Here is a 27,903-nt window from a genome sequence, read left to right on the forward strand (position 1 = left end):
TGCGCCGCTGCTGCTAATGCCGGCCCGCGGGAACCACTCCGCGCCCTGCTCGCCCGGCCGCCGGCCACGCGCGCCCCGGGGAGCCGCGCTCGCGGCAGGGCTCGGGCTCACATCTGCCTGCAAGGAGCGGGTCTGGATTAAGCCCGGCGGCCCCGAGAGCTCATGAGTTCCCGCCTCGTCCTCGCGGCCGCCAACACTTTTGAGAGCGAGGAAACTCCCGCCCTGCTCTCGCCCGGATCCCACAGCTGGACCGCGGCTGCCCCGGTCACCCCCGAGGGCGGCTGGAAGTGAGGGCGCCCGGTCTCGCCTCTTTCCCCGGCCCGGGGGCAGGTGGCGGAGCCCCTGGATGCTCGGAGGCGCGCCTGGAAGCCCCGGGGACACAACCCGCGCTCCGAGGTGCTCTGAGAGTTGGTTTTGCTTTGTGCAAAGCCCGGCCGTGGCTCCCCGTCCGAGGCTCCCTCCTGCGGGGGCGGGCCCCTAGCCCAGAGCGGCCATCCCCGCCGGACATGTGCAGCTGCAAGTCACCGCTCGCAGGAGAGAGAGAACAAAGTCCCGCTGGGCTGGAGTTGCGTTTGGCAGCCGCTTTCTCCGCCCCTGCCAGCCCGCACGGGAAGATGCTGCTGCCCAGCCCGCAGCCAGGGATGCGGCACCGCTCGTTGCCCTGCCCGTCCCGTGCCCCGGGGCTGCCCGGCCCCCACTTCTAGGTTTCATGAGTGACCTCGGCAAAGACCTTGCTGGGTTGTTTGCTTCTCCGCTCGCTCTTGCACGGATGGCTTCTGCGGCCCGGCGCCTGCGGGGTGACAGCAGGTCAATGAGCCGCCCGCTCCCCGAATCCCGGGGCGAGTAACAGCCGCACCCCGGCGGGCTGAGCTGCCCGGTGGGACCGCCGGGGCTGCAGACTCTGGGGGTGCATGTTGCACCGCTCCGTGCTCCCGCAGCTGGTCCCTGGATGGGACCAAGGCTGCTGCGTCCCTGGGACGTTGCCTCGCTGAGCCTGGGGGCGGGAGGGGGAGGGGGGCGCTTTGCCGGTCCATGGGCCTCTCCTCCTCCTCCTCCTCCTCTCTGCGCTGCGCGGTGCCAAGCCAGACATCACCGCGGCGTGGCTGCACCTGCTAAAAACCAACCGGCGGCAGAGCCAACCAGCCCGCTTCCCTCCCCCGCCCAGCCCCTGTGCAACAAACCAGCCCGCACTCGCGGCATGCGGCAGGGGACCCACCCGGCTCTGCCAGGGGCGGCCGGCGCGCCAGGCATGGGGCCACCCGGCCCCGCCACCCTCCGCTGACCGCCCGCCTCTCGATGTGACACTCGCCCACCCCGACACCCCCTCCTGCTCCCCCCCCCCGCCACCCCTCTGCCCCCCGGCCGCCATGGAGCTCTCCGAGGTGCGCTGCCTGAGCGACAGCGCGGAGCTGTACACCATCAACCGGACCCCCCCGGGCAGCGGCCGCGCCAGACCCCAGCGCCTGCTGTGGCAGACCGCGGTGCGCCACATCACCGAGCAGCGCTTCATCCAGGAGCAGAGCAGCAGCAGCGGGGGGAGCAGCGGCGGCGGCAAAGCCCTGGGCTCGCAGGACTCCTGCTGCCCCAACCACCACCCCCACCCGCCGCGCCGCCCCTCCGAGCGCCACAACAACGGGGGCACCAAAGTCTTCCCGGAGCGCACGAGCAGCAGCGGGGACCTGGGCTTCCTGCACCTCGACTGCGCCCCCAGCAACTCCGACTTCTTCCTCAGCTGGGGCTACACCTACCGCGGGGTCATCTTCCCCACGCTGCGCAACTCCTTCAAGTCCCGGGACCTGGAGCGTCTCTACCAGCGCTACTTCCTGGGCCAGCGGCGCAAGTCCCAGGTGGTCATGAACATCCTGGACGTGCTGACCAAGCTGACCTTGCTGCTGCTCCACCTGACCCTGGCCTCGGCCCCCATGGACCCCATCAAGGGCATCCTGCTGGGCTTCTTCACCGGCATCGAGGTGGTGATCTGTGCCTTAGTGGTGGTCAGGAAGGACACGACCTCCTACACCTACCTGCAGTACAGCGGGGTGGTGACTTGGGTGGCCATGGCCACGCAGATCCTGGCCGCCGGCCTGGGCTGTGGCCTTCTGGGCGACGGGATCGGCTACGTGCTCTTCACCCTCTTTGCCACCTACAGCATGCTTCCGTTGCCCCTCACCTGGGCCATCCTGGCCGGACTGGTGACTTCCCTCCTGCAGCTCGTCATGCAGCTGGTCATCCCTAGGCTGGCAGTGACTTCCCTCAACCAGGTACCCTCTTCATAAAGTGACAGCCAGCCTGCACTTCTGCCCCAGGATGTGCGGGGGGGAGGGGGATAATAGCCCTTGATTTCTTTAGTCATTGAAATGTGTGTCACTGGGAGGAGAAGGACAAAGATAAGAGACATTGGTTACAGTAAGAAAGCCCCCTGGGAAAGGGAGCGTGGCCTGGGTGAAGCACCTGAATTGGGGCAAGGGGGATGTAGAGGTGGGTTTGCTGAATTCTGCCCCTCCCCCCACATATCTCACTGCTGCCCCTTGAAACACTTTTTGGGGAGAGTGGAGGGGCTTTGGGGTACCCTGTCACTTCTCCGCTCCTCAGTTCAAGCACTGATCCAGTAGTTAAAGCACAGGAACTGGGAGGCAGCAATGTTGATGCCTCTTCCCAGCTGTGCTCTGATCTCTGGCAAATCACTTCACTTGTTTGTGCCTTTTGGTTTCCTCACTCTCAGAATTATACCCTACCTCCCAGGGGTGTTGGATGTGTGGAGCATTTTGAGATGCTGGCATGGAAAGTGTTGTAGAAAAGTGTGAAATGTTATTGATGACTTTTTTTTCCCAAAAGAACATAAGAATAGCCATATTGGCTCAGACCAATGGTCCATCTAGTCCAGTATCCTGTCCTCTGAGAGTGGGCAGGGTCAGGTGTTTCAGAGGGAATGAGGGCAGTTATTGCGTGATCCATTCCATGTTGTCCAGTCCCAGCTTTTGGCAGTCAGAGGCTAGGGATGCACAGAGACTCTTGGCTAATAGCTGTTGATGGACATATCCTCCATGAACTTATCTAATTCTTTTTTGTATCCTGTTATAGTTTTGGCCTTCACAACATCCCCTGGCAAGGAGTTCCACAGGTTGACTGTGTGTTGTGTGAAGAAGGGCTTCCTTTTCTTTGTTTTAAACCTGTTGCCTATTAATTTAATTGGGTGACCCCTGGTTCTTGTGCTATGTGAAGGAGTAAATAACACTTCTTTATTTACTTTCTCTCCACCATTCATGATTTTATAGAGCTCTATCGTAGCCTCCCTTAGCAGCTGCTTTTCCAAGCTGTAAAGTTAATCTCTCCTCATGTGCAAGGTCTGAGAGTCAGAGCTGAAGCCCACTGAAATAATGGAAAGAGCCCCATTGAATTCAAAGGGCTTTGGATCTAGTTCTTAGGCAGCCATCTAAACAGTCACCCAAAATTGGTTTGCTGGTAGAGGTGGGTCTTCCTGGGTCAAACAGAAGTGTACAGGGCACTTTGAAGGAATCACTTAGGTCAGGGAGTTTATTGCCTGGTGGAGGTTGTGTGTGCAGTTTATTGGCTAACATACCCCTTGTGAGACCAGCTCAGGCATGAACGTTCTGAAATGTTAACTGCGTAGGGGCAGGAAGGAAGGACAAAGAGAGTAAATTAAGGACTTAATATTACTTTGCACTCCCATAGCCCCTTTTGTCCTACAATCTCAAAATCACTTTACAAACATTAATGTACAAAAATTTGCAACATCCCTGTGAAACTGGGAAATATGATATTTTGCTAAGCTTTTTTCTCCCACTCACTGGGCAGCAATGGAGAACTTAGTCATTTAGATGCTCCTTTCTCCCCTTCTAGAATGTCATGGTTCTGTGGTCCCCGTATTTCAGATAAGATTATCATGTAAACGTGACTCACTAAAGTGGAGAGGGGAGGCCAGGGGGAGTTAATCTGAGCCAGAGGAAAGCACAAAAATAGCATCATTTTTCTTATTTGGAGACAGTATCTAGCCTCATTTGTGTCTTCTGCTGTTGTGGCCACATGACCGTAAGAGACATGCAAGTAGACGGTGTGCACATTCTTACACTAGGAGTTTTGACTAGATTGGTCTCCTGGCAATCAGATGCCTCAAACCAGTCTCATGGCAGCCAGATGATTCTGCTTATGTCATTTAGTACTACAGCTATTCCATTTCATTTATTTATCCTTGACCTTATGGTCACTGCAAGCACTTTTAGGAGCCTTGCCTTATTTCTAATTGCACTCCTTTCCTGTAACAGCTGGTCTGTTTGGCTGCCTTTGCTTGTTAATGTCCAGGCTCTTTATGATTTATATACAGGAGGCACAGTGTGTCTTACATGGCATTAGCTGTTAGAATATGAAATAGTTGTGCTGTACTATAAAGTCTTTGCTGCTTACAATTAACTATAGAAGAAAAAGGAGTACTTATACCAATCAAAATAATTGTCTATGGCAGGTTTTCAAAAATTCCATCCCAATCCACAAAAACCTTAAAGACTAACATTTATTTGGGCATAAGCTTTCGGGCATAAGCTTATGCCCAAATAACTCTGTTCCAGTCTTTAAGGTGCCACTGGACTCCCTGTTGTTTTTGTGGGTACAGACTAATGCGGCTACCCCCTAATACTTGACATCCCAATCCAGTTTCACTTACCAAAATGTACTTCTGTGATCTTTTTTCATTGTGAGTAATACTGTATAATCTGCTTCATGCATTTCAATGCAGTTAACTAGTCTTTTGGGGGGAAGGGGGGGTCATTCATAACATAGACATTTCTTGGGAGAGATACCAATTATCCCTTCTATTTGACAGCACAATACCTAGTCAGTTATATGAATGAAATGCTATTGAACCATGCAAAATGATAAACTACTTGCTACATGATTGTCTTCATGAACTAAAGATATAGAACTGGGTAATAGGCTCCACACACTATTCAGTACATGGGTGTTGTTTTACACTTTACACCTTTAAACCCAGTTATTTAAACTATCAAATTATAAATCGCTTCAGCACGTTTTTCTCCACTAGAATATTTGATTTGACCTGATCCTCCACCTCCGTGCCAGTCAAAAGGATATTAACGTTTATATGACATTTCACGTTTTTTTCTTTTTTCTTCTCTTTTTCTTTCCATTCCCCCCCCCCCACACACACACACTAAGCATTCGCCTGATTTAAGGGAATATAGAGATATTTAAGAATATAAATAGCTCTCTCTACCCCCTACCCCATCAAAAAATGTTTCAGAGAATACATAGTTTAGATGATTTTATTTTTTGATCTTGTATTAAAGTGGAGGAGGAATGGAATAGTAAGTAAAGCCAGAGCTGGCAGGCCTGTGACCTCTATTTACACTGGGCGCTCTCCTCTGGCTTTTGGTGCTGAACATCCTTTGCCTTTCTATTTTTGGATGTAGAACACTTTCATTTGGCTCCCTCTTGTGGTTTCTTGTTACTTCCAATAGCAGCTTCTCTCATCTCCCAGCTTAATTTGATATTTACTCTGCCAGTCCAAATGGTTGGCATGATCCTGCCAGGTGCTTAGAAACCCCTGCAAGGCACTGAATGCCCTCAGCTCCTGTGAAGTAAATGGGAGCTGGGTGTGCTCAGTACCCCCACAGAATTGGACCTATTGTCTACATGATAAGGTGTCTCTAAGGTGCCACAAGTACTCCTTTTCTTTTTATGATAAGGTGTAGGTTAGGATAAGTTTACGGGTACTGCACTAAGACGCAATCAGGTATTGCACTAAGACAATGAATTGTAATTCAAATCACATTATCTACCTTGTACACTTTATGGATTTCTTGCATGGTAAAGTCAAGGAACAGGAAACCATTAAACAATATTTATTGCATAGGGGCAGCACATTATAAAGTCATAGTGATGTGATGGCTGCCCTATCATGTAGTTTAGAATAACTCTTATTGTTATTCTTATCATGTCCACAATGTACGAGGCTCTGTACACTCACATGGGAAGATACAGCCCAAAGGGTCGCTTTGCACTGTTATAGCCATTTTCCCTCTGAGGCTTTCAAAGCATTTTAAAATTATTAATGATTTAAGCCCCATAACACTGTCAATATTATTTTACAGATAGGTGCAGATAGTTTAAATGACTTGCCCAAGGTTATACATTAAGTCTGCAGGAGAATTCAGCTATCCTGATCTTCCAGATAAAACTGTCTCTTTTATCATATGGTTTATTTTACCTGGTTGTAAACATCAAATTCACTGACCCGTGACTATCTAATAATATTACATGCAGTGTTGTCACAGCTGTGTTGGTCCCAGGATATTAGTGAGATAAAGAGGGTGAGATAATAAAAGATAAAGTAAAAATAAAATATATTACCTCACCCATGTTGTTTCTCTAATAATGTTCTGGAAGCTGTAATAATTTAGCCATCTGGATAGACAGGAAGGTGTGTGGGTACCTACATTAGACCAGCTACATGAATTAAAATATGCCAGGAAAGATGGAAAAGACAGAGGGTGAAATTCTGAGTTTTTCTGGAAATAAGAGGTTTTCCATTGACTTCAATGGGGATTTCATGCAGGGAAAATATTGCGCACAGTACTGAATACAATAGCATGGTCTATAGCGTAGCTAATTCATTAGCTTATCCAGTAGTATCTATGTGGACAATGAGTCTGATTCTTTTCTTACTCACACTGGTGTAAATCAGGAGTAATTCCATAAAAATAATGAGGTTATAGTGGTGTAAGAGGGGAGTCAAGTACCAGGTGTCCTGTTTTCTCTTTATCCTAATTAATTACACTTTTATTGAGAAGCACATACTCAGATGCAGCTGAAAGTCTTCAGTCTTCAGACACACAGAGCTTGCCTTTTGGGGTAGCTGTGATTTTTGTTATTTAAGGCACACATTTTAATGCATATAAATATTGCCCACAGTTCACCGTTTTCTCCAATAGTCATTTGCAAGAGGTTATGTGAATTTCCCTGCACCGCTTTTCCAAAATATTATTTAACCTCTGATTTACTTATAGCACTTTAAGGGAGAAAGTGGGGGAGGGGAGGAAGAGAGAGAGAAGTGAAATGAGAAATGAGATAAAGAAAACAAAATTAGATCTACTCAAGCCCAGTTCTGCAAGGTGCCCAGCACCTATTGGAAGATTCTGAGAATTCTCATCTCCCACTGACTTCCAGTTGAGAGTGTTGAGAATTGTACAGGCAATGTTCAATACTTGCCAGGGTTAAAGCCCACAAAGAGGGTCTGATCCCATAATCCTGATGAAGGCAAAGCTTCTGTTGACTTCCCTAGGAATTTTCCCTGAGTAAGGGTTGCAAGATCAGGCTCAAAGTCTTTACCCCGCTAAAAACATAACTCTCATTTTTATTCGGTCAGCTACTGTGATGTGGTGATGTTTGCTGCAGACATTCCTATAAACGAATTCCCAGAGAGTGTCTGTTTGTATTGTATTTATGATTGTGTTTTCTTCTATTGAATTATAAAATATAAAGAGTAAATTATCTGCGTCAGGAATATAGAGAAGAATAAACAATTCACTGCATTTTATATTAATATACAATACAGGCAGATGATGCCATAGATACGAATTCTGATAGGCTGCAAAATAGTCATGTAAATCATGTACATAAACTGGATTTTTATGCTCCACTCCTGCAACCATTGTTCATGTAAGTCAATGAGCCTACCCATGTGAGAAATAGCTACTCACACTGATGGCTTGGAGGATCAAGTCTAAATTACGTACATTAAACCAGGCTTTTAAAAAGAGTTAAGGAACACTACCAAGATTAGTTAGACCTGTAATTTGATCCTTCTATTAATAAATATCTTTGCAGAGGCTATGCAGTTCTTTAGATTTATATAGGTTAGTTTTTTTCCAGACATGTTTCAAAGTTATTATAAAAAAAAGATGACAAATGGCAACCTTACAGTAACAAACTAGTGTACACACTTAATGGGACTAAAAGATTTTGTAAACACATTTCACCTTCATTATTTCCAATAATTTATTGTTGATAGCAGTGTGGGAATTTTGCCAAATACCTTGGCAGTATCCTTTAAAATATTTTAGTCTAAAATTGTTTTAAAGACCAAGTTGAATTTGAAAGTCAAAAATGATTAAACTGTTTCACTCTTTAGCCCTAAAGCCTCCTTCATAGTACAATTTACTGTCAAGTTTTACTGCCATTTTTTACCTGGGGTGATTTATAAACTGATTGTATTTTTTTAGAATGGATTATGACCTTGTTTTTATATCCCAACGGGTATCAGTGGGTCAAAGCATAATTAGATTAGAACTGGATATACGTTTCTCTGGAGCAGCTGCAATAATGTGCCCCATAGGACAAATGCATTAGTCATATTTACAATTTGATGATTAATTGCATTTTGAGAGTTCATCAGAAATGGAGTAATCCAAGCAGGAACATGGAAGCCTGTTTTTATCACTAAGCTTTATCACTGAGTTTCAGACAACAGCAGAACTCTAGGGCACTTGCCCTCAGTGGAGGTGAGTACGATCATTTTGATAGATTATTGTCAAAATCGCTCTGATGATGATTTTTTTTCCCCATGATCAAAACAAGGGGATATGCTGGTTTGGCCAAAATAGCAACTTCCAGCAAAAACCTCTTGTCTGCTAGCGTAGTGCACCAAGGTAGTTATTGATCATGAATGGATCGGATTGGCATGGTCCTTTTTCAGATGTGCAAGAAATTAAAGGAGGATAACATCCCCATACTCAATCCTGTATTCATGCCTGCCCAGCCTGTGAATCTGGCCATGGCTTGGAAGGAGGAATAGCTGCACCTATTCAACTGATACTTCCCTCTGTAAGCAAGTGGGAGGAGAGGAGGCCCAGAGTGGGGTGCGGGAGTTCGGGCTCTTTCCGCATCGCTACAAGAGTAGCTGGCAAGGCACACATTGGGGTAAGCTGCTGTATGGAATGGAATGAAATAACTTGTTTCCAGAGTAGGAGAGCATGGTTCTCTGAGATGTTTGGTCTGCTCCTGGGGCAGTATAGCTACCTATCACCCCCCTAACTCAGGGCAGGCTGTAATATTACAGGCTAGCCCAGTGCCAGGGGCACATATGAAAAATATGTCAGTTATTTGTACAATGTAGAGATGAACATTTACAGATCGATTCCAATCTCAGTTACGCTGATGTAAGCCAGGAGTAAATGTGATCAGTCTGGTGTGCAGGGCCTGAACCAGAGAGATGCTAATTCTCCCAATACCCATTGATTTGCTGGAGTTCAACATAGCTTCGAGCCATGCCCAAAGGGGTCTTGCTAGGTGCTGAATGAATGGAAGGCACTCAGCAGTTTGCACAGGGGCCTGATTAAAGCCCACTGAGGTTAATGGAAAGACACCCATTGACTTCAGTGAGCTTTGGATCAGAATATAGGATTGATTTTTCTTTAGGAAAACCAGCAAGATAATTCGGCATTTCTACAAAATGTTACAAGTACATTCCAGGTTAAAGCACTGATTTATGCTTGGAAACCTGCTCATTCTGTCGTGTATTGGTTTGCTCCGATTTCAGTCATTTGGAATAAATTATGTCAATCTTACCTTTATAAACACCTGAATCTGTATCTGATGATGCTGATGTGCTTCTGCCTAAACTACAAGAGAGCAAATGAAGAAGACAAGAGCATGTTGCACAATGCAAACTTCCGAAACATACTATCACCTGCTGACACAATAACTTTTCATCATGCAAGTTTTGTTTATAAGCAACTATTTTAAGAAGTCCTTGAATTTCATTTGCATTTCATTTGCCAGCTTCTCCTGCTGCAGGATTTCACACAGTTAGTCTTGCAGCAAAGACTCAGACTTTAAGGCCAGAAGGACCATCATGATCATTGCAGGCCACGGACCCTCATTCACCCAGCCCATAACTCCTGTCTGAGTTACTGAAGTTCTTTTCAGAGTAGCAGCCATGTTAGTCTGTATCCGCAAAAAGAAAAGGAGGACTTGGGGCACCTTAGAGACTAAACAGATTTATTTGAGCATAAGCTTTCGTGAGCTACACGAGAGTTTATGCTCAAATAAATTTGTTAGTCTCTAAGGTGCCCCAAGTGCTCCTTTTCTTTTTGAAGTTCTTTTGTTCTTGACAAATCCATGCTGGCTATTCCTATAACACTATTATTCTATATGTGCTTACAGGCTGATTATTTTTAATAATCGAGAGGAGGGTTGCTGAGTAGTTTAATTAACCACTCCTGCAATGTGGCATTCTGAGAAATCACTGAAGCATTTCAGTGCAGCAACAGCCATTTTATCAGCTGCAGCAAAAAACTGCATTCCTTGCACATAATCCAAAGGGTTTGGGGCTTTGTTTGTTTCTTTGTTTTCTCATCCTGGTGCTCTTAGTATTAATTTAATTCATATTTTCTACCTGTTTTGAATTATGAATCTGAATGCAAAGTGCACATGCATTTCATGATTTGATTATTGTATCTACTGCAATTTTTGATTTTTTACCGGATTTTTTTCCCAACGTTTTACAACGTCATATGCCAAAGTATGTTCTTTTCCTGAGACACCCTACATTGTTTCCAGATGCATCGTCCTCTTGGAGTTAGAGAGTACAATCCCGACTTACCAAATCAATAGGAGCCTCTAATGGGGCCAGGATTTCACCAAGAATATTTCTGATTCTTCTAAACAAGGGCGGAGAGAGAGAGAACTGCAGTATTTACACAGATATCCTAGTTCATACTGTTAGAAGAGGTTTGCATTACAGACACGTGACCGTTCCTCCTTTTCTCCAATCTCTGCTGATTTACTCAGGTGGTCAGTTCTTCAGGGCAGGCACTATCTTTTTGTTCTGTGTTTGTTCTGTGTTGATCCATGACTGGGGCCTGGAGGCACAACTACATACAAATAATTAATAATAATTTGGTAAAGTCTTTCTGTGAGTCAGAGACATAGTGTGGAAAATTATTTATCAAATACTGTCTACCTTAAATGTGCAACAAAGAGATTAATTAAAGAAACAGCTATTTGTTTTCCCATCTCTGTTACTCAAACAAATGAAGAAGATCTATATCATATGTGATTGTCTTATGTGTAGTGCCCTACCAAATTTGTGGCCATGAAAAATGCATCGCGGACCATGAAATCAGGTCTCCCACCATGAAATGTGGTATTTTGTGTGTTTTTACTCTATACTGTACAGATTTCATGGGGGAGACCAGCATTTCTCAAATTGGAGGTCTTGACCCAAAAGGGAGTTGCAGGGGGTTGCAAGGTTATTTTAGAGGGGTTACAGAATTGCCACCCTTACTTCTGCGCTGCCTTTAGAGCTGGGCAGCTGGAGAGTGGCAACTTTTGGCCAGGCGCTCAGCGCTGATGATGGTGCCCCACCACCAGCAGCACAGAAGTAAGCATGGCAATACCATACTATGCCACCCTTCCTTCTGCATTGCTGCCTGCAGAGCTGGGCGGCCGGAGAGTGGCGGCTGCTGACTGAGGGCCCAGCTCTGCAAGCAGCAGCGCAGAAGGAAGGGTGGCAATACCACACCAGGCCGTCCTTCCTTCTGCGCTGCTGCTGGCGGCGGCTCTGCCTTCAGAGCTGGGCTCCTGGCCAGCAGCCGCCGCTCCCCAGTTGCCCAGCTCGGAAGGCAGCGTCGCCGCCAGCCGCAGTGCAGAAGGAAGGGTAGCAGTACCGCAACCCTCCCTACAATAGCCTTGCAACCTTCCCCCACACAACTCCTTTTTGGGTCAGCTTCCCTACAATTACAACACCATGACATTTCAGATTTAAATAGATGAAATCATGACATTTAAGATTTTTAAAATCCCATGACCGTGAAATTGACCAAAATGGACCGTTAATTTGGCAGGGTCCTACTTATGTGAAAGTATTTCTAATGGGTATCAGTGTTAATAATATGTATCTATAATTATATACACATCCTTAGAGACTTCTAATCATTATAGAGATCATTCCAATATGTATTAAATCTAATTTATTATGATAGACATATGTGGTCTTGTATGGGAGGTATTGATATCTCGTGCACATTCCAACCAGGGACTGGGAATCAAGAGTTCTGGGTTTCACTCCTGAATTTGCCACCTGCCATGCTATGTGTGTGACTTTGACAAGTCTCTTTACCTCTCTGTATCTCAGTTTACAAACACAGATATAAATGTATCTTCCAGGGTCCTGTAAGGGTAAATAATTAATGTTTTTGCAAAGTGCTTTGAGAACTTCATGCCAAAGGTGTTATGTAAGTGCCAACTCTTATTATTACCTTGTTGACTACACAAAGTTAGTCTCTGCACCTCACTGTTACCTTTCATTCAAACATATTACCCTTCCACAACAAAGAGCAGGAAGAACTACTCTCTGTTTAGTGTCAACAGTCATTAAGATAAAAAGAAAAGGAGGACTTGTGGCACCTTAGAGACTAACAAATTATTTGAGCATAAGCTTTTGTGAGCTACAGCTCACTAGTGAGGATGATTTCAGAAAAAGTGTTGTAATATGACTTTGTTCTTTATAAAGCAGATCTGATTATATAGTGATGGATTTTCTGTTTTAGGGACCTGGTACTCTTTTACACCACAGCCACTTTATACCCCCATGGCATTGCAGGAGGCCATACAATGGGAGTAAACTACTTGTATGTCCACTTCAAGGCCTCTTTACACAGCCAGAGCTCATGAGGATTCGTCCTTTGGAGTGCAAAGTTTACATGTCCTAGGATGAATCGTCTGAAATTCAATTCATATTGTTTTTCTTCTCTTCTTCATTTCTCTGTTTATTGATTAACTCTATGAAAAAGCCCCTCCCGAACGGAAAATAAGATCTTAAATAAAATAAAACTCAATCGTTCCCATCAAAGATGGCATGGCACTTTCAAGAACACAATTCAGAGATTTGTGAGAAACTGTTTGTCTGTTTAAAGCACCATTGCTTATGTCAGCTATTTGCCTTCCCTTTCCAGCTGCACTGTGAAACTAGAGCAAGGTGGCATAGTTAAAATTAAAAATGCAAATCATAATGGTTCCCACAGCAATGGTAACTGGGCTGCATTGCCCATATGTAGTATTTTCTATTTGTCTTTTTCTTGTTAAGGACTCAAGCCTTCTAACATTGAAAGTCAATGGCAAAACTCCCATTGACTTCAAAGAGAGAAGGATTGGCACGATAGTTTTATTTTAAATTAAATCTTGAAATTTGCAGATAAAAGCTAAATGTAACAAAAAATATGGAGTGACGCTACTTTGACAGAAGCTGTGATATTGCCAATGTAAATACAGCTTTTGGGTTGATAATGTGGGTAGGGATTGGCTGTATTTGTTAAAATGAAAGGGTCACAATCTCCTTCAGAGAAAACATCTCAGTAGCCCCCTGAGAGTGGCAGCCCCGTGCTTGTCAAGCTGAAAAGAGCATGTGCAATGTTATCACTCCCTGTGTGATGACACACAGCGAATGGGGCTTCAATCATCTTCTAAAAATCTTAACATGCCCACTGAGCATGCTCAGAATTGATTTTCTTCAATAGCTCACAACTTTCTTTTCTGCCAGAAATGTACTTGTCCCTTCATCGTTAAGGAATATTTATATGTACATTTTCAAAATTCAGCCATATTTTTTGGCTACTGCCCTATAAAAAATACCTCAAGTAGCAGCCTAATATTACTCCCAAATTGTATGTTTAAGTGATGGCTGTGATAGCAACCTAAGACGTTTTAAAGTGGAGTTCTCCCCTGAAAAGTAACTTCATAGACATAGCATTAGGGGGTTCCTGTTTATTGTCTGTTAGTGATTTCCACCTCATGGTCCAGATCAATGGGATTGCTCATGTATTTAAAATTATGCACATGTTTATTGGATTGGGGTCTTCCCAAATGGTAAAGTAACTGCCAGCCCTACAAATTCAGTCTGAGATCTGGAAGTGAAGCTCGGTCCTTTCATAGAGTCATAGAATATAACGGTTGGAAGGGGGTCATCTAGTCCTGCTCAAAGCAGGACCAACCCCAACTAAATCATCCCAGCCAGGGCTTTGTCAAGCCTTACCTTAAAAACTTCTAAGGAAGGAGATTCCACCACCTCCCTAGGTAATGCATTCCAGTGCTTCACCATCCTCCTAGTGAAAAAGTTTTTCCTAATATCCAACCTAAACCTCCCCCACTGCAACTTGAGACCATTACTCCTCGTTCTGTCAACTGCTACCACTGAGAACAGTCTATATCCATCCTCTTTGGAACCCCCTTTCAGGTAGTTGAAAGCAGCTATCAAATCCCCCCTCATTCTTCTCTTCCATAGACTAACCATCTCAACCATCTGCATAACCTTGTTGCATTCAGTGGATTTGCACATGTGTAAATAAATGGCACTTATTACATAATTCTGTTGGTGATGCACAAGAAGGCATAGAACCCTGAGTTTTCTAGCTGAGTTTTTTAACATAAGTAAAAATCAGTAAAAACATTTTGTGACTAAGCTCAGAAGATTCGACCCTGAAAATACAAACCAAATAAATCTGCTGAATAAGAAAGTGTTATGTTTACATAGACAAGCCGGATCAGCTTCTGATGGTGAGAGAGGCAAGCTTTACTGGATCAGCTTCTGTTGGTGAGAGAGGCAAGCGTTCGCTCGAGCACCTTGCTCTCGGCTCTGGGACCTTGCTTCCTCGTGCGGTCCTAGAACTCAGGCTCCAGCCTGAGCCCGAACATCTACAGCACAAGTTTACAGCCCCTCAGCCTGAGCGCCCCCCCCCCCAGAGCCCGAGTCAGCTGACACAGGCCAACAACCGCTGGGGTTTAATTGCAATGGAGACATACCCAGAGATTTACAATTAAATACAAGGTGGAACAGATTGTTTGGCATAAGGAGTTAACACGTATTCTAAGGGACTGTTAAAGGTGAAGTGGCCCATTAACAACTACAAGTCATACCACAAAAAAAAAAAGGGAATAGTGGGTTACAGATTGTTGTAATATGCCATAAATCTAGTGTTGCCAGGTGTCTGATTTTCGACTGGAATGCCCGGTCGAAAAGGGACCCTGGCAGCTCCGGTCGGCACCATTGACCAGGCCGTTAAAAGTCCGGTCGGCGGTGCAGCGTAGGCCCAGAACTAAGGCAGCTTCCCTGCCTGCCCTGGCTCCACACGGGTCCCAGAAGCAGCCGCCAGGTCCCTGCAGCCCCTAGGCGCGTGGGCGGCCAGAGAGGCTCCGTGCACTGCCCCCACCCCCAGCGCTGGCTTCGCAGCTCCCATTGGCTGGGAACCATGACCAATGGGACCTGTAGGGGCAGCGCCTGTGGGCGTAAGGGCAGTGCGCAGAGCCTCCCTGGCCGCCAATGCACCTAGGGGCTGCAGGGACCTGGCAGATGCTTTCTGGGAGCTGCAGTGAGCCCCGCCAGGACCCCTGCACCCCAAACCCCCTCCCGAACCCCAACCCCCTGCCCCAGCTCAGAGTCCCCCCCTGCATCCCAAACCCCTCGTTCCCAGCCCCACCCAGAGCCCGCACCCCCTGCTGGAGCCCTCGAACCCCCCCCCCCACACACACACTCCAACCCCCTGCTGCAGCCCGGAGCCCTCTCCCACCCCCTGAACCCCTGATTTCTGGCCCCACCCAGAGCCTGCACCCCAGCTCAGAGCCCATACCTGCCCCCCCCCGCACTCCGACCCTCTTCCCCAGCCCGGTGAAAGTGAGGGAGGGTGGGGAAGAGCGGGCAACGGAGGGAGGGGAGATGGAGCAAGAGGAGGACAGGGCCTCGGAGAAGGGGCGGGGTGGGGGCAGGGCCTCCGGAAGGGGCTGGGCAGGGTGTTTGGTTTTGTGCGATTAGAAAGTTGGAAACCCTACATAAATCAAAGTGTCTTTATTAAGACCATGATTTTTAGGCCCAAGCAACATTGTGGATTTAAGCTCCCAGGGTCATCCTTTGAACGTGGTGTGCATGTTTCCACTTAGGATGAGGACTGAAAAGTCAGATATGGAGTGATCATTTTGTTGAAAATGGTGCTTTTGTCATTGTTCTATGTGAGAGCATAGTGATTGTCTGGTTTCACCCACATACTTGTTGGGGTGCACTGGATGAGGTATGCTACATGTTGTAATAGGCATGTGTAGGACCCATGAATCTTGAAAGGTGTATTGGGGAGTAGGCATGTATTGATTACCGTAGCAATGGTGATATGTCTGCAGGCTTTGCATTTAGACACTTTTCGGACATGCTCTTTAGGGCCTTAAAATACAATTACAGTTGGAAAAAGGACTCAGCAAAAATGACATTGTGGTGTTTCCTGTTTATTCTTTCTCTGTAACTTGCTTTCCGATCAGATTAATTATCTTTACATGTCAAAATAATATCCGCTGTTTTCCTAAAGTTTGTGCATACCTAGCGAGAACTGATGGGTGCAATATAAAGATTGAGAATAAATACTTTAATTAATAAACACGCTGTTTTTTCTAATTACCATTGCTGCAAACTCAAGCTGGAAACTGGAAATGAAGCTTATTTTTTATGCCACCAGTAATAAAGATGCTGCAATTATAAACTTCGTGGTACTTTGTGCAGTAAATTGAGCTGAATTCTATCAGCTGCCTTTACAGAAGTCAGCAACAAGCCTTCTCTAAGGGAGGCACCGGCTATCTCCATCAGCAGTGGATTCCTTTGCAGTGGACCCTGCTAATCTTCACCACCTATGCAGCATATGTAGGATATGGACCCAGAATTCTGTTTGTGGCACAAAGTGTTCTCAACTCTCATACCTCAAGGAAGGCACAGTGTTTGTGCCTCCAGAATTTGCTTGGCGGAGATATCCAGTTCAGTTCAAATTTGCTTGGTTTACTCCACAAAGTAACATGAAGTTTGAAGATAGCCTGTATCAGCCACTAATTAGAAATTAGCCCACAGTATTGTTGGTGATGCAAGTAGAGGGTAGGATCCAGCTGATTCTTCCGTAGCACTAATGATAGATTGCTAAAAGTAGTAAAACATGCTCTGCTCAGTAAAGTCAGCATGTACTGTAGAACGCAAAGAAACTGCAGGGAGCGAGTTTGCCAGATAAGCAGAGGCCATTTTTACACAGTCACATTTTTTTATTTTATCACAAACTCACTTCAAATTGTCTCTTGTGCTGAGTTAATAAAAATCCACCCAGTTCCAATGCCACACAAAGCTGCAAAATTCTCCCACCCCTAATTTCATAGCCCTGTTCTAACTTTAGTAATCTCATTAATGTACATTGCTTTGGTTATGGCCACAGATCATGTTCTTTATTGCAGATGCCATTCAGTAGACTAGCAGAAGGTGTATACACGAGTTTGAGTGAAGAACAATCAGGTAGAATTTTTACAGTTCCTAATGAAAGCCTTGATTCAGCAAGAGACTTTAAGGACATGCATAACTTTAAGCATATGAGTTGTCTTGTTGAAGCCAGTGGGACTTGAGCTGGGTGAAGTATTTTTGGCAAATAGTAAATTCATTGAAATATTAATTTTTCAGGACATCAAAACTATTTGCAAATTCGGGTTGATTTCAGCAACTAGTTTCAGCTTTGGTAAAGCCAAAAACTGTTTGTTTCATCTATTTTGAAATGTTTCATTTTGACTTTTTGTTTCAAAATGGTGTTTTGTTTTGGTATTTAACCCAAAACAAAATGAAAAAACAAAACCTTTTGTTTTCAACCAAACAAATCATTTTGTTTGACCAAAACAAATTCTTTTTAATTGTTGGATGTTCTTTTTATTTTTTGTTTTGGCAAGAAAATTAAAAAAAAATCAATTTCGGTTTGAACTGAGCCCTTTCCCCCACCCAGATTTTCCAGTTCGTTCCTCCAATCAAAAAATCAGTTCTTGGTCAGCTTTAAATTGGCCTACTCATGTTCTTAAAATTATGCAGAGGCCTATGGGACTTTTATAAAAATAACAGAAATCTTAAAATGTAGATAAAAATGGCCTTGAAGAAGATTCGGAGCTGCTCTACCTCTTGTTTTGCAGCTGAGGATCACCCAGGTGTGGAAATGTCCTGGCCAAGATCCCTTGAAGCTAAACATGCCCATTTGTCAGGAAATCTAGAGCATGGGTGGGGGTGGGGAGCTTAGGAGCAGTTATGGAGTCCATACATCACTGGAAGATTCCTCTGTTTCGGAGAAATTCTCTTGGGGCTGGAGCCACTGGGTTTAAGGCTGCTTTATATCACTGGAGCTGCGGAAGCATCCTTGTGGGCTGAGCATCTGGCCCACTTTACACAGGTGTAAGTGACTACATGAGATGCCAAGAAGTTGAGAACTGGCTTTTCCTTGTAGCTCAATGAATATAAAGTGATCCCCACCTTGTCTAAATAAGCCAAGACTCTTAGCAGCAGCACAGAATTGTAATTCAGGCAACATAATAGCTAATGTTCTCTTCAGGAACAATATACTGAGACCTTGCTGGGATATTTTTTTATAATTTTTTCATCGCGTGAAGGGCAGTTCACTCATTCAGCAACGTGCCTTAATTTCCCGAGCACAAATGCACATCAGCACAGTTCAGAACAGTGATCTAAAATTCTTCTGCTCTTATAAAGGATTTTCAAGGCAGCTATCCACCAGCTCCTGCAAAGTACAGGAATCTGGCCGTAATGATGAATACTTTGGGAGTTCAGGCCTTTGGGAAAAATATTCAAACTCATTCTGAGGACATTGTTATAGAACCAGGGAACCTCTGGAGCTGAAAGCAAGAATCTCTACTGCCTGAGGTGAAGGGCCAGCTTCCCCCCTTCTGAACCGTAATAAAGACATGTCTACGCTGCATTGTAAATCCGGGTCTGTGGGATCCAGGCTTGTGGACTCCATGTTTCCAAGCCTACACTTGAGCAGCCACACTGCATTGTAAACCTGGGTTTACAGTTTCTGGACCCAGGTCTCACAGGTATGCTAGCGCATCCACACTGTGCTACGCAGACCTTCTGACTCAAGTCTGCAACTTGAACTGCATCAACACTGCAAAATGACAGGGCTTGGACCTGAGTCACAGCAGGAGTTGGTCTCAGGCCTACCCCCCGGAGTGGTTCTAGGACCTGGGTCTTGCATGCGTGCTGATCAGAGTCAGACAGTTTTGTGTGTGGATGATAGTGGGTTTTGGGTTCAAACCTGAGTCTGAGCCCAAGTTTACAATGCTGTGTAGACATACCCTAACAGAATCCCATCCTCTGTGGATCAAGCACCAAGAGGCACACATAACACATTGACCAATGAGCTACAATTGCTCTTTATGCTGTTCTTTTACTAGAACTATTTCAGAAGTGCCAACCACCCTCCCTCTGATAATCAAGCCAATATTCAAGGTGTCTCAGGTCAGGGAGCCAAAACTTCCAATATGCAAAATCAGCGGTCACTTTGGAAAATGTTGACTGTGGTATTCACAATTGGCTAAGTTAACAATCCCACAGAAAAGAGAGATCTTTCATTGTTGTACGCAGTGTTGTTGTAGCCATGCTGGTCCCAGGATATTAGAGAGACAAAGTGGGTGAGGTCATATCTTCTATTGGACTGACTTCTGTTGGTGAGAGAGCTTGTATCTCTCACCAACAGAAGTCAGTCCAATAAAAGATATTACCTCACATACCTCCCCACAGAGAAGAGAGGCAGGAAGAGACAGCTACAACAGAGCCTGATGCCTCTGCGGGCCTCTCTGTATGCCCTGCTAGGAAAATGGAAAGCCGCACCTGTTTAGGCCCCCTCTTGCCATCCCCTGCTGGCTTAGAGGGGTTGAGAGAGGAAGCCTTCCCTCTGCTGCATCTGGCCTAATCAGCAACAAGAGCTGACACTTCATTGCCTGCTCCCACATGAGGTAATGGGAGATGGGGTCAGAGGGGCTGTGGGGAGAATGTGGGCACAGGAGGCTTGTGGAGGGGGACAAGAGTTACATGGGGAAAATTGGAGAGATGGGTACAGGACGGTCTGGTACTGGGGAGTGGGGGAGAAATACAGGGGGACCCTGGAGAAGGGCAATTGGGAGGAACTAGAGGAAGTGGAACAGAGGGAAAGGTGGACAAGGGGGAGACCAATAAGGTGAGGACCTTGAGTGGGGGGCCACCACAGGCCGGGACTTTGGGTTGGGGGTTTGGGTACAGGAGGACTGGGGATGGGGTAACTAGTGCAAAGGGGGGTTCTTGAGGAAAAGGGACAGGTACAAAGGGATCTGGGGGGGAAGCAAAGGGTGTGGTGGGGAAACTGGGAGGGTGGCTGGAAGGAGAGGCAGAGTAGTGGAGAGAGTTGCAGGGAGGGGAGCTCTGTAGGAGACTTCAGGGGCACCTGGAAAGAGGGAGGCAGAGCCTGGGAACTCAAGGGGGAGGGATCCGGGAGACAAAGAGAGATGAAGACAGAGATTAGCTGGAGAAAGGATGGGGGACGCAGAGCAAAGAGGAAGGGTGTGAACTGTTGAGAGACAGAGGGGGAGTATCTGAGGGATTGAGAGAGAGAGAGAGAGAAGTGGAAGTTTGGTGCATGTCAGACTGAGGGGATGTTAGGGGTGTATGTTTTTGAGAGACCTGGGGGCAGAGGGATATTGGGAGAGGCAGAGAGAGATGGGGACTTTACAGGGGCAATGAGGAGGGGACTGGGATGCTAAGTACTTTTGAGCTCTAGAGCTAGGTCTTAGAGCTTGAAACACTTCTGTGTATCATTATAAATACAGTATCCAGCTCTTCAGCGGGGAAGGCTAGTGCTGCTGGCCCTCTTTGTTCACAAGATGACATATGGTGTCATAGAAGCATCACTGGACCAGAACTAAAATGATCACTGCTGGTCCCCAGACAAAGGTCATTTGGGGATAAATTCCACATTTGAAGGAAAAACTTGCTTTTCTTTTTAGAATTGGTCAAAAATGCAATTATTTTTCATGGGAAATATCAAAACATCTTTATTTTTTCTAAGTTTCCTGTGGAAACTTTTCAGGGTTTGTTTTAATTAAAGAAAAGAATTGATTTTCAGTAAAAAAAAAATTGTTTTTCAAATATATAACCAAATTCTAACATTTTTCCTGAAATATTAATATTTTAAATGAAATTGTTTTGGTTTTCAGTTACTGTTTTTTCATTAAAAAAAAAAACAACCCAAATTTCAACCAAAACAAAATTTTTCCAGTTTTCCCAATTTTTCTTTCAATTTGAAAGCCATTTTTCATTAATAAAATGTTTTGATGAATTAATTTTGACCAGCTGTATTTATTTTTGTGGTAGGTGCTTTTCTTTTAACAAATAGGAGTTGTTTGAAGTAACTTAGAGATTGGTAATTTTTTTTAAGTACTCCGTGTAGAGAAAGTATAGATACAGCGTGTGAGGATGAGGTCAAATGTGCATGATTAATACCGTGTATTACATGACTGTGTGGTTTACTTCATGGTTGCTGAAATATGGGAATTTATTTTATGAGTCTAATGCCCATATATGTGTTTACCTCTAGCTGTTTTCTACAAACTGATTACTTTTAAAATGTCAGCATTTGCAAAAAAGTGGTATTGTCTGTTTGTTCCCTATAGTTAGAATAGTTTATAAATGTGGTTTCTGTGTCATATGTGTTACTAAATGTTGACTTAATAATGGCTGCTAATGTATTTGAAAACCTCTCAATCAGTGTTTTTCTATAGCACCAGCACTGTTGTATCTGAACACACAGGGAGAAACCATTTGAATATTGGGTCCTGATTCATTCTCCATCAAGATACAAGGCTTTCCCATTTTTTCCAGCAAAAGACACCCATACCCCATAGAGCAGTGGTGCCCAACCTTATGAGACAGGAGGACCACATAAAGGGCTACATATTTTAATAAGATTTAAAGTCACCTGTATTAATTTATACTTTAAGTTCAGCTTGCTACATATATATTTAAATGATTGTTTCTATGTGCAGTATTGTCTATTTAAACACTTGTGTAAACTAAGATGATGAAAACAGGACAACAAAATGCTAATGAATCGGCCATTAGTACATTGTGTTGAAAGCAGGCCACGGGCCTTATAAAATGCTCTGGTGGGCCATAAGTTGGGCTCCCCTGCCACAGAGAGACAATTAGGCTACTTGGTTGGCTACCCTGCAGCCAGTTTGATTCATAGATTCATAGATATTTAGGTCAGAAGGGACCATTATGATCATCTAGTCCGACCTCCTGCACAATGCAGGCCACAGAATTTCACCCACCACTCCTAAAAAAGACCTCACACCTATATCTGTGCTATTGAAGTCCTCAAATTGTAGTTTGAAGACCTCAAGGAGCAGAGAATCCTCCAGCAAGTGACCCGTGCCCCATGCTACAGAGGAAGGCGAAAAACCTCCAGGGCCTTCCAATCTGCCCTGGAGGAAAACTCCTTCCCGACCCCAAATATGGCGATCAGCTAAACCCTGAGCATATGGGCAAGATTCATCAGCCAGATACTACAGAAAATTCTTTCCCGGGTAACTTGGATCTTACCCCATCTAAAAACCCATCACAGGCCATTAGGCCTATTTACCATGAATATTTAATTACCAAAACCATGTTATCCCATCATACCATCTCCTCCATAAACTTATCGAGTTTAATCTTAAAGCAAGATAGATCTTTTGCCCCCACTACTTCCCTCGGAAGGCTATTCCAAAACTTCACTCCTCTGATGGTTAGAAACCTTCGTCTAATTTCTAATCTAAATTTCCTAGTGGCCAGTTTATATCCATTTGTTCTTGTGTCCACATTGGTACTGAGTTTAAATAATTCCTCTCCCTCTCTGGTATTTATCCCTCTGATATATTTATAGAGAGCAATCATATCTCCCCTCAACCTTCTTTTAGTTAGGCTAAACAAGCCAAGCTCCCTGAGTCTCCTTTCATAAGACAAGTTTTCCATTCCTTGGATCATCCTAGTAGCCCTTCTCTGTACCTGTTCCAGTTTGAATTCATCCTTCTTAAACATGGGAGACCAGAACTGCACACAGTATTCCAGGTGAGGTCTCACCAGTGCCTTATATAACGGTACTAAAACCTCCTTATCCCTACTGGAAATACCTCTCCTGATGCATCCCAAGACGACATTAGCTTTTTTCACAGCCATATCACATTGGCAGCTCATAGTCATCCTATGATCAACCAATACTCCAAGGTCCTTTTCCTCCTCCGTTACTTCTAGTTGATGCGTCCCTAGCTTATAACTAAAATTCTTGTTATTAATCCCTAAATGCATGACCTTACACTTCTCACTATTAAATTTCATCCTATTCCTATTACTCCAGTTTACAAGGTCATCCAGATCCTCCTGTAGGGTATCCCTGTCCTTCTCTAAATTAGCAATACCTCCCAGCTTTGTATCATCTGCAAACTTTATTAGCACACTCCCACTTTTTGTGCCCAGGTCAGTAATAAAAAGATTAAATAAGATTGGTCCCAAAACTGATCCTTGAGGAACTCCACTGGTAACCTCCCTCCAACTTGACAGTTCACCTTTCAGTAGGACCCGTTGTAGTCTCCCCTTTAACCAATTCCCTATCCACCTTTCAATTTTCCTATTGATGCCCATCTTATCCAATTTAACTAATAATTCCCCATGTGGCACAGTATCAAACGCCTTACTAAAATCTAAGTAAATTAGATCCACTGCATTTCCTTTATCTAAAAAATCTGTTACTCTCTCAAAGAAGGAGATCAGGTTGGTTTGGCACGATTGAAGAACCTCTGCTGTTTGCTGGAGGATGTAACCCAGGAACCGCTTAATGCCAACTAGCAGAGGATACTGGGGTTAGTTTTACAAGGATCCCCTGAGTCAGATATATGTACATATTAAGTTAATCAAAGGGTTGCATGTCAGGTCTCTATCATGAGCCACTAGCCCACTGGTCATCATAATCATTTCAAAATGTATGCACAGCTAATAGTTAAGGACTTATGTATCTATACTGGAAATTCGGTTCTCAAAGCCTTGGAACTAAGGTAGGTGACCAGTAGGTGATATGTCTGAGGCCTGGACTGCACTACAAAGTTAGGACGACATAAATCTCCTTGCATTGACCTAGTTATTCATGTGTCTACACTTAAATTTGTCTCCCATCGATGTAAGCACCCTGTTGTAGCAACACAGTAACACTCCCTCCCTGCCTCACAGTGCCCGACACTGACTGTTTAGGTCACAACTGTGATCTCCACTGCCCAGGAGTCACGAAGGCTGGAAGCCTTCCCTCCACTTTAAAGTCTTGCACATTTTTGAAATGCCTTTTCCTGATTGTCCAGCGTGGCGAGCACACCTAGCTGCTCTCCATCGTCATGTGCAACTGCCCAGCTGAGCATGCCAGCAACATGCTCCAGATGTGCTCCAGCTTGGTGTAGACAGGAAATATTGGATCACCTTGACCTGTAGGGAGAAGAGGCTGTGAAAGCACAGCTATGGACCAACCATTGAAATGTCAACATCTATGAGCAGATTGCATGAGGGATACAGGAGAAGGAGTATGACAGGGACCAGCAGTAGTGACACATGAAAGCGAAGGAACTGCAGCAGGCATATCAGAAGGCCAGGGAGGTGAACAGTCAATCAAGTGCCAAGCCACAGACCTGCCGCTTTTATAAAAAGCTGCATCCCATACTTGGGGAAACTTCACCACCACCCTGCAGACCACCATGGATACCTTCAGGGAACCCAAGTCACAGGCCCCTGGCATGAACAGTGAGGAGGAGGTGGAGCAGGTAGAGAAGGAGATGGGGGATGTGCGATGAAGTGGGAATTTTCTGTAATATTTTTATGACTCCTATGTATGCCTCAGTTTCCCCAATATGCTGCACTTCACCCAATAAAGGGTGGAAAAGGACTGTTTGCTCTCAGGGCAGGCTAAGAAACATAAGTGTGGTTGTTGGCTATCAATCTGAGCCTCAGTCCCCATATCAGTGGAGCACCTGAGAAGACAATGGCAAAGCCAATCACCAGAACACTGACACTTAGCTACCAACAATCCAGAGGGAGGTGGAATTCCCCAAGTCTCAGCAGGGAAGCTGAGCAACATTCCCCAGCTCAGGAACAAAGAACTGGAGAGGTGTGAGGTTGGGGGATAAGTGTTGGCTGCTGGGAGGAGTCAGGGCCCTCACCTGGGAATGGACCAAGGAGGTCAGACTGAGAAATACACAGAGTTTGAACAATGGGAGTCACTACAGCTTGGCTGGGCTCTGGGCTGACAAGAATGGTCTATGCATTCTCCTTCGTTCCTCTGTGTTAACCAAAGGATTCCCTATGCTGTCTTCCAGTTGACTAATAAACCCTACTGGTTTTGGTAATGCTGTTTGGGAGTCACTGCAAATGCTTGGCAAGGTGCATTAATCCCCAAAGAGTGTACAAGTCTCTATCAGGAGTCTATCTAGTTGGACTTACTGAACGGAGCTCACACTGTGAAGCAGGAGTGCTGAAGGCCTAGAGGTCCAGTCTAAGGAGGTGTTGAAGCTGCCTGGCTTACCCTGTAGGAAGACTGAAACCCCTAGAGGGTCTGGCACACTGAAGGTTCTCCTCCTAGAGAATGTTCCAAAGCGGGGTTGTTAACACCAGTCCTGTGGACCCGAGACAACATCCCACCAGGGAATCCAGCTATTCCACAAGGCAGGACCTGTTTGAGATTCCACTGCAGTCCAGTCAGTTCCGGCAGTCGAGCATGGGTGCACCCGTTGCAGGGGAAGGAACATCGAGTAAGTGTGTGATTGTATTTCCTATTACAGTGATGTACTGATGGCACCCCCAGTGTAACAGGACACAGCTATCAACTTTTCATTAAGGGCTAGCAGAACAACCAGGAGAGGTGGAATTGCTATTTGCTTTTCATTCCCCTGTAGAGTTAGGCAAGGGGGGCCATGCGGAGCAGTTTGTGTATCTACACAGGACTGTTGCTTGGATCCTCCTGAGAGATCTTGATGAAACTTTCATGGACTTAGTCTGCAGTCCTTTGCCGAAGGTGTCTAGGGATGGCAGCCTTATTTCTTCCTCTGTGTAGGACACTTCCAAATGCCAGTCACAGTAACTCTGGCTGCTACTACTGCAGTACACAGACTAGCAGCATATGGCCCCAGGCAGCAGCTGCTCTCTCTCTTCCTTTGTTACCCTCAGGAGTGAGGTATCAGCTAAAAGCACCACTGCCTCTGGAAAATAGTGCCAGTATTCAGTGCCATTGCCCTGTACTCGGTTTCATGCAATCAAGCAATTTCCTCCCCCTTTCCCTGAGCCCAGGTGGGCCATACTCACCATGGCTGGCGCCGTGAGTGGTGCACTGCACAAGCGCGCCAAAGCAGAAGGGTCAATAAGCACATCTCATTTAAAACTTCAGGGGACTGAAGGAAAAGAGTTCTGAATCTTAACTTTCTCTTTCCATTGTGACTATTTTGACAGTTGTACCTCTGTGTTTTACCTGCAGTTGCTAGCACGGGGGAGGGTTCCCCCTCCACACCCGTGGAACACCTGAGCCAGATAAGGAGGAGACAGAAGAGGACTCGGAATGAGATCCATCAGATCCTGCAAGCCAGTGCTGCATTAGACAAAGGGCCTGGAGGGTGAACATCGCAGGCAGCCTGGAGAAGGAAATAGCAGACAGGAGAAAGGCCCAAGAGTGCCAGCAGGGAGAGGAGAGGGAGATGCACCAGGACATAATGGGGTTTCTCTGGCAGCAAACACAGACGCTGCAGACTCTTATGGACCTATAGGTTCAACAATTGCCACCTCTCCTCCCTTTGCAATCCATGGAGAACTCCATTAAAACACCTCCCTTAAAACCCCATCAACGTTCCATGTGGCATCAGGGGCCACATCCCTACCCCTATCACTTCACGCTGGGGGACACTAAGGACAACCACAGCTTCACATACGTTGACCTGTGAAAGTCACGGTTGCTGTATGTGTAGGTAAAATGGACATGAATGTTTTTTTTCCCCTTGCTAAGTTCTGTTCCATTAATTTATTACGTTTTTATAGGTTTGCTTTTAAATTGCACAGCTTTTTCTTTGCACTGATTTTGTTACAGAATAAAATTCTGTTATTTGGGAAATAATTCACCTTTATTAGTTCACAACATATGCTGCAGAGGGCCTAGCAGTTCAGAAAGCACTCGCTTACTTGTTACTGTACAGTCTGACACAACTCATAGGATCAGTGACAAACAAGGTGTAATAATCATAAATGTACATCAAGAATCACAAAATTAACAGGTGCATTGATACTGTTATGTTCACAAATGCACACCAAGCAGCACACAATTCCTAGCAGGCCTCAAAACAGCAGGGCCAGGTAGAGCACAATACACCACCATGCATTACTGTGGCTCAGTGTTAAAGTATTCTTTCAGAGTCCCTGAGTCATATAGCTCCGCGTTTAGCTCTTCTAATAGCTTTTGTGTCTTGCTGTTCGAATTTAGTAGCCAGCAGCTCCATCTCTGCCCTCTGCCCCAATGGCAATTTTTCCCCCTTTACTTCACAAACGTTATGCCGGACACAACAGACATCTATAACCATTGGGAATTTTGTGCACTGAGATCCAGTCTTGTGAGTAAATAACGCCAGTGTCCCTTCAATCTACCAAAGTGCATTCAACTGTCATTCTGCGCTTGCTGAGCCGGTAGCTGAATCTTTCCTTGGTTCCATCAAGGTGGCTAGTGTGTGGCTTCGTGAGCCAGGGGAGCAAACTGCAGGCTGAGTCCCCCAGAATCACTATTAGCATTTCAACATCCCCAGTGGTAATCCACCAGTCGGGAATGAAGGTCCCTGCTTATAGCTTTCTGAATAGCACTGTGTTCTTAAAGATGCATGCATCATGCACCTTCTCTGACCAGCTAACACTGGTGTTGGCAAAGTATCCCCGGTGATCCACCAAATGTGCATAACCATAGAAATGTAGCCCTTTCTGTTGATGTGCTCTATAGCAAGGTCATCTGGCGT

General features: G+C 45.3%; 1 protein-coding gene across 3 annotated transcripts in view; it reads left to right on the plus strand.

Moving 5' to 3' along the window:
* Positions 1-1,353: 1,353 nt before the first annotated feature.
* The window catches only part of ADCY8 (adenylate cyclase 8), a 184,593-nt gene continuing 158,043 nt past the window's right edge, over positions 1,354-27,903 (plus strand). For all 3 annotated transcript variants that reach the window (XM_084621340.1, XM_084621341.1, XM_084621342.1), the window contains exon 1: positions 1,354-2,261. In XM_084621340.1, coding sequence (XP_084477466.1) covers positions 1,368-2,261 — 894 coding nt within the window. In that variant the 5' untranslated portion in view covers positions 1,354-1,367. The remainder of the gene's footprint in view (positions 2,262-27,903) is intronic.

This window comes from Lepidochelys olivacea (genome assembly GCF_965140295.1).
Source record: "Lepidochelys olivacea isolate rLepOli2 genome assembly, chromosome: 2".
NCBI classification, from domain to species: domain Eukaryota; kingdom Metazoa; phylum Chordata; order Testudines; family Cheloniidae; genus Lepidochelys; species Lepidochelys olivacea.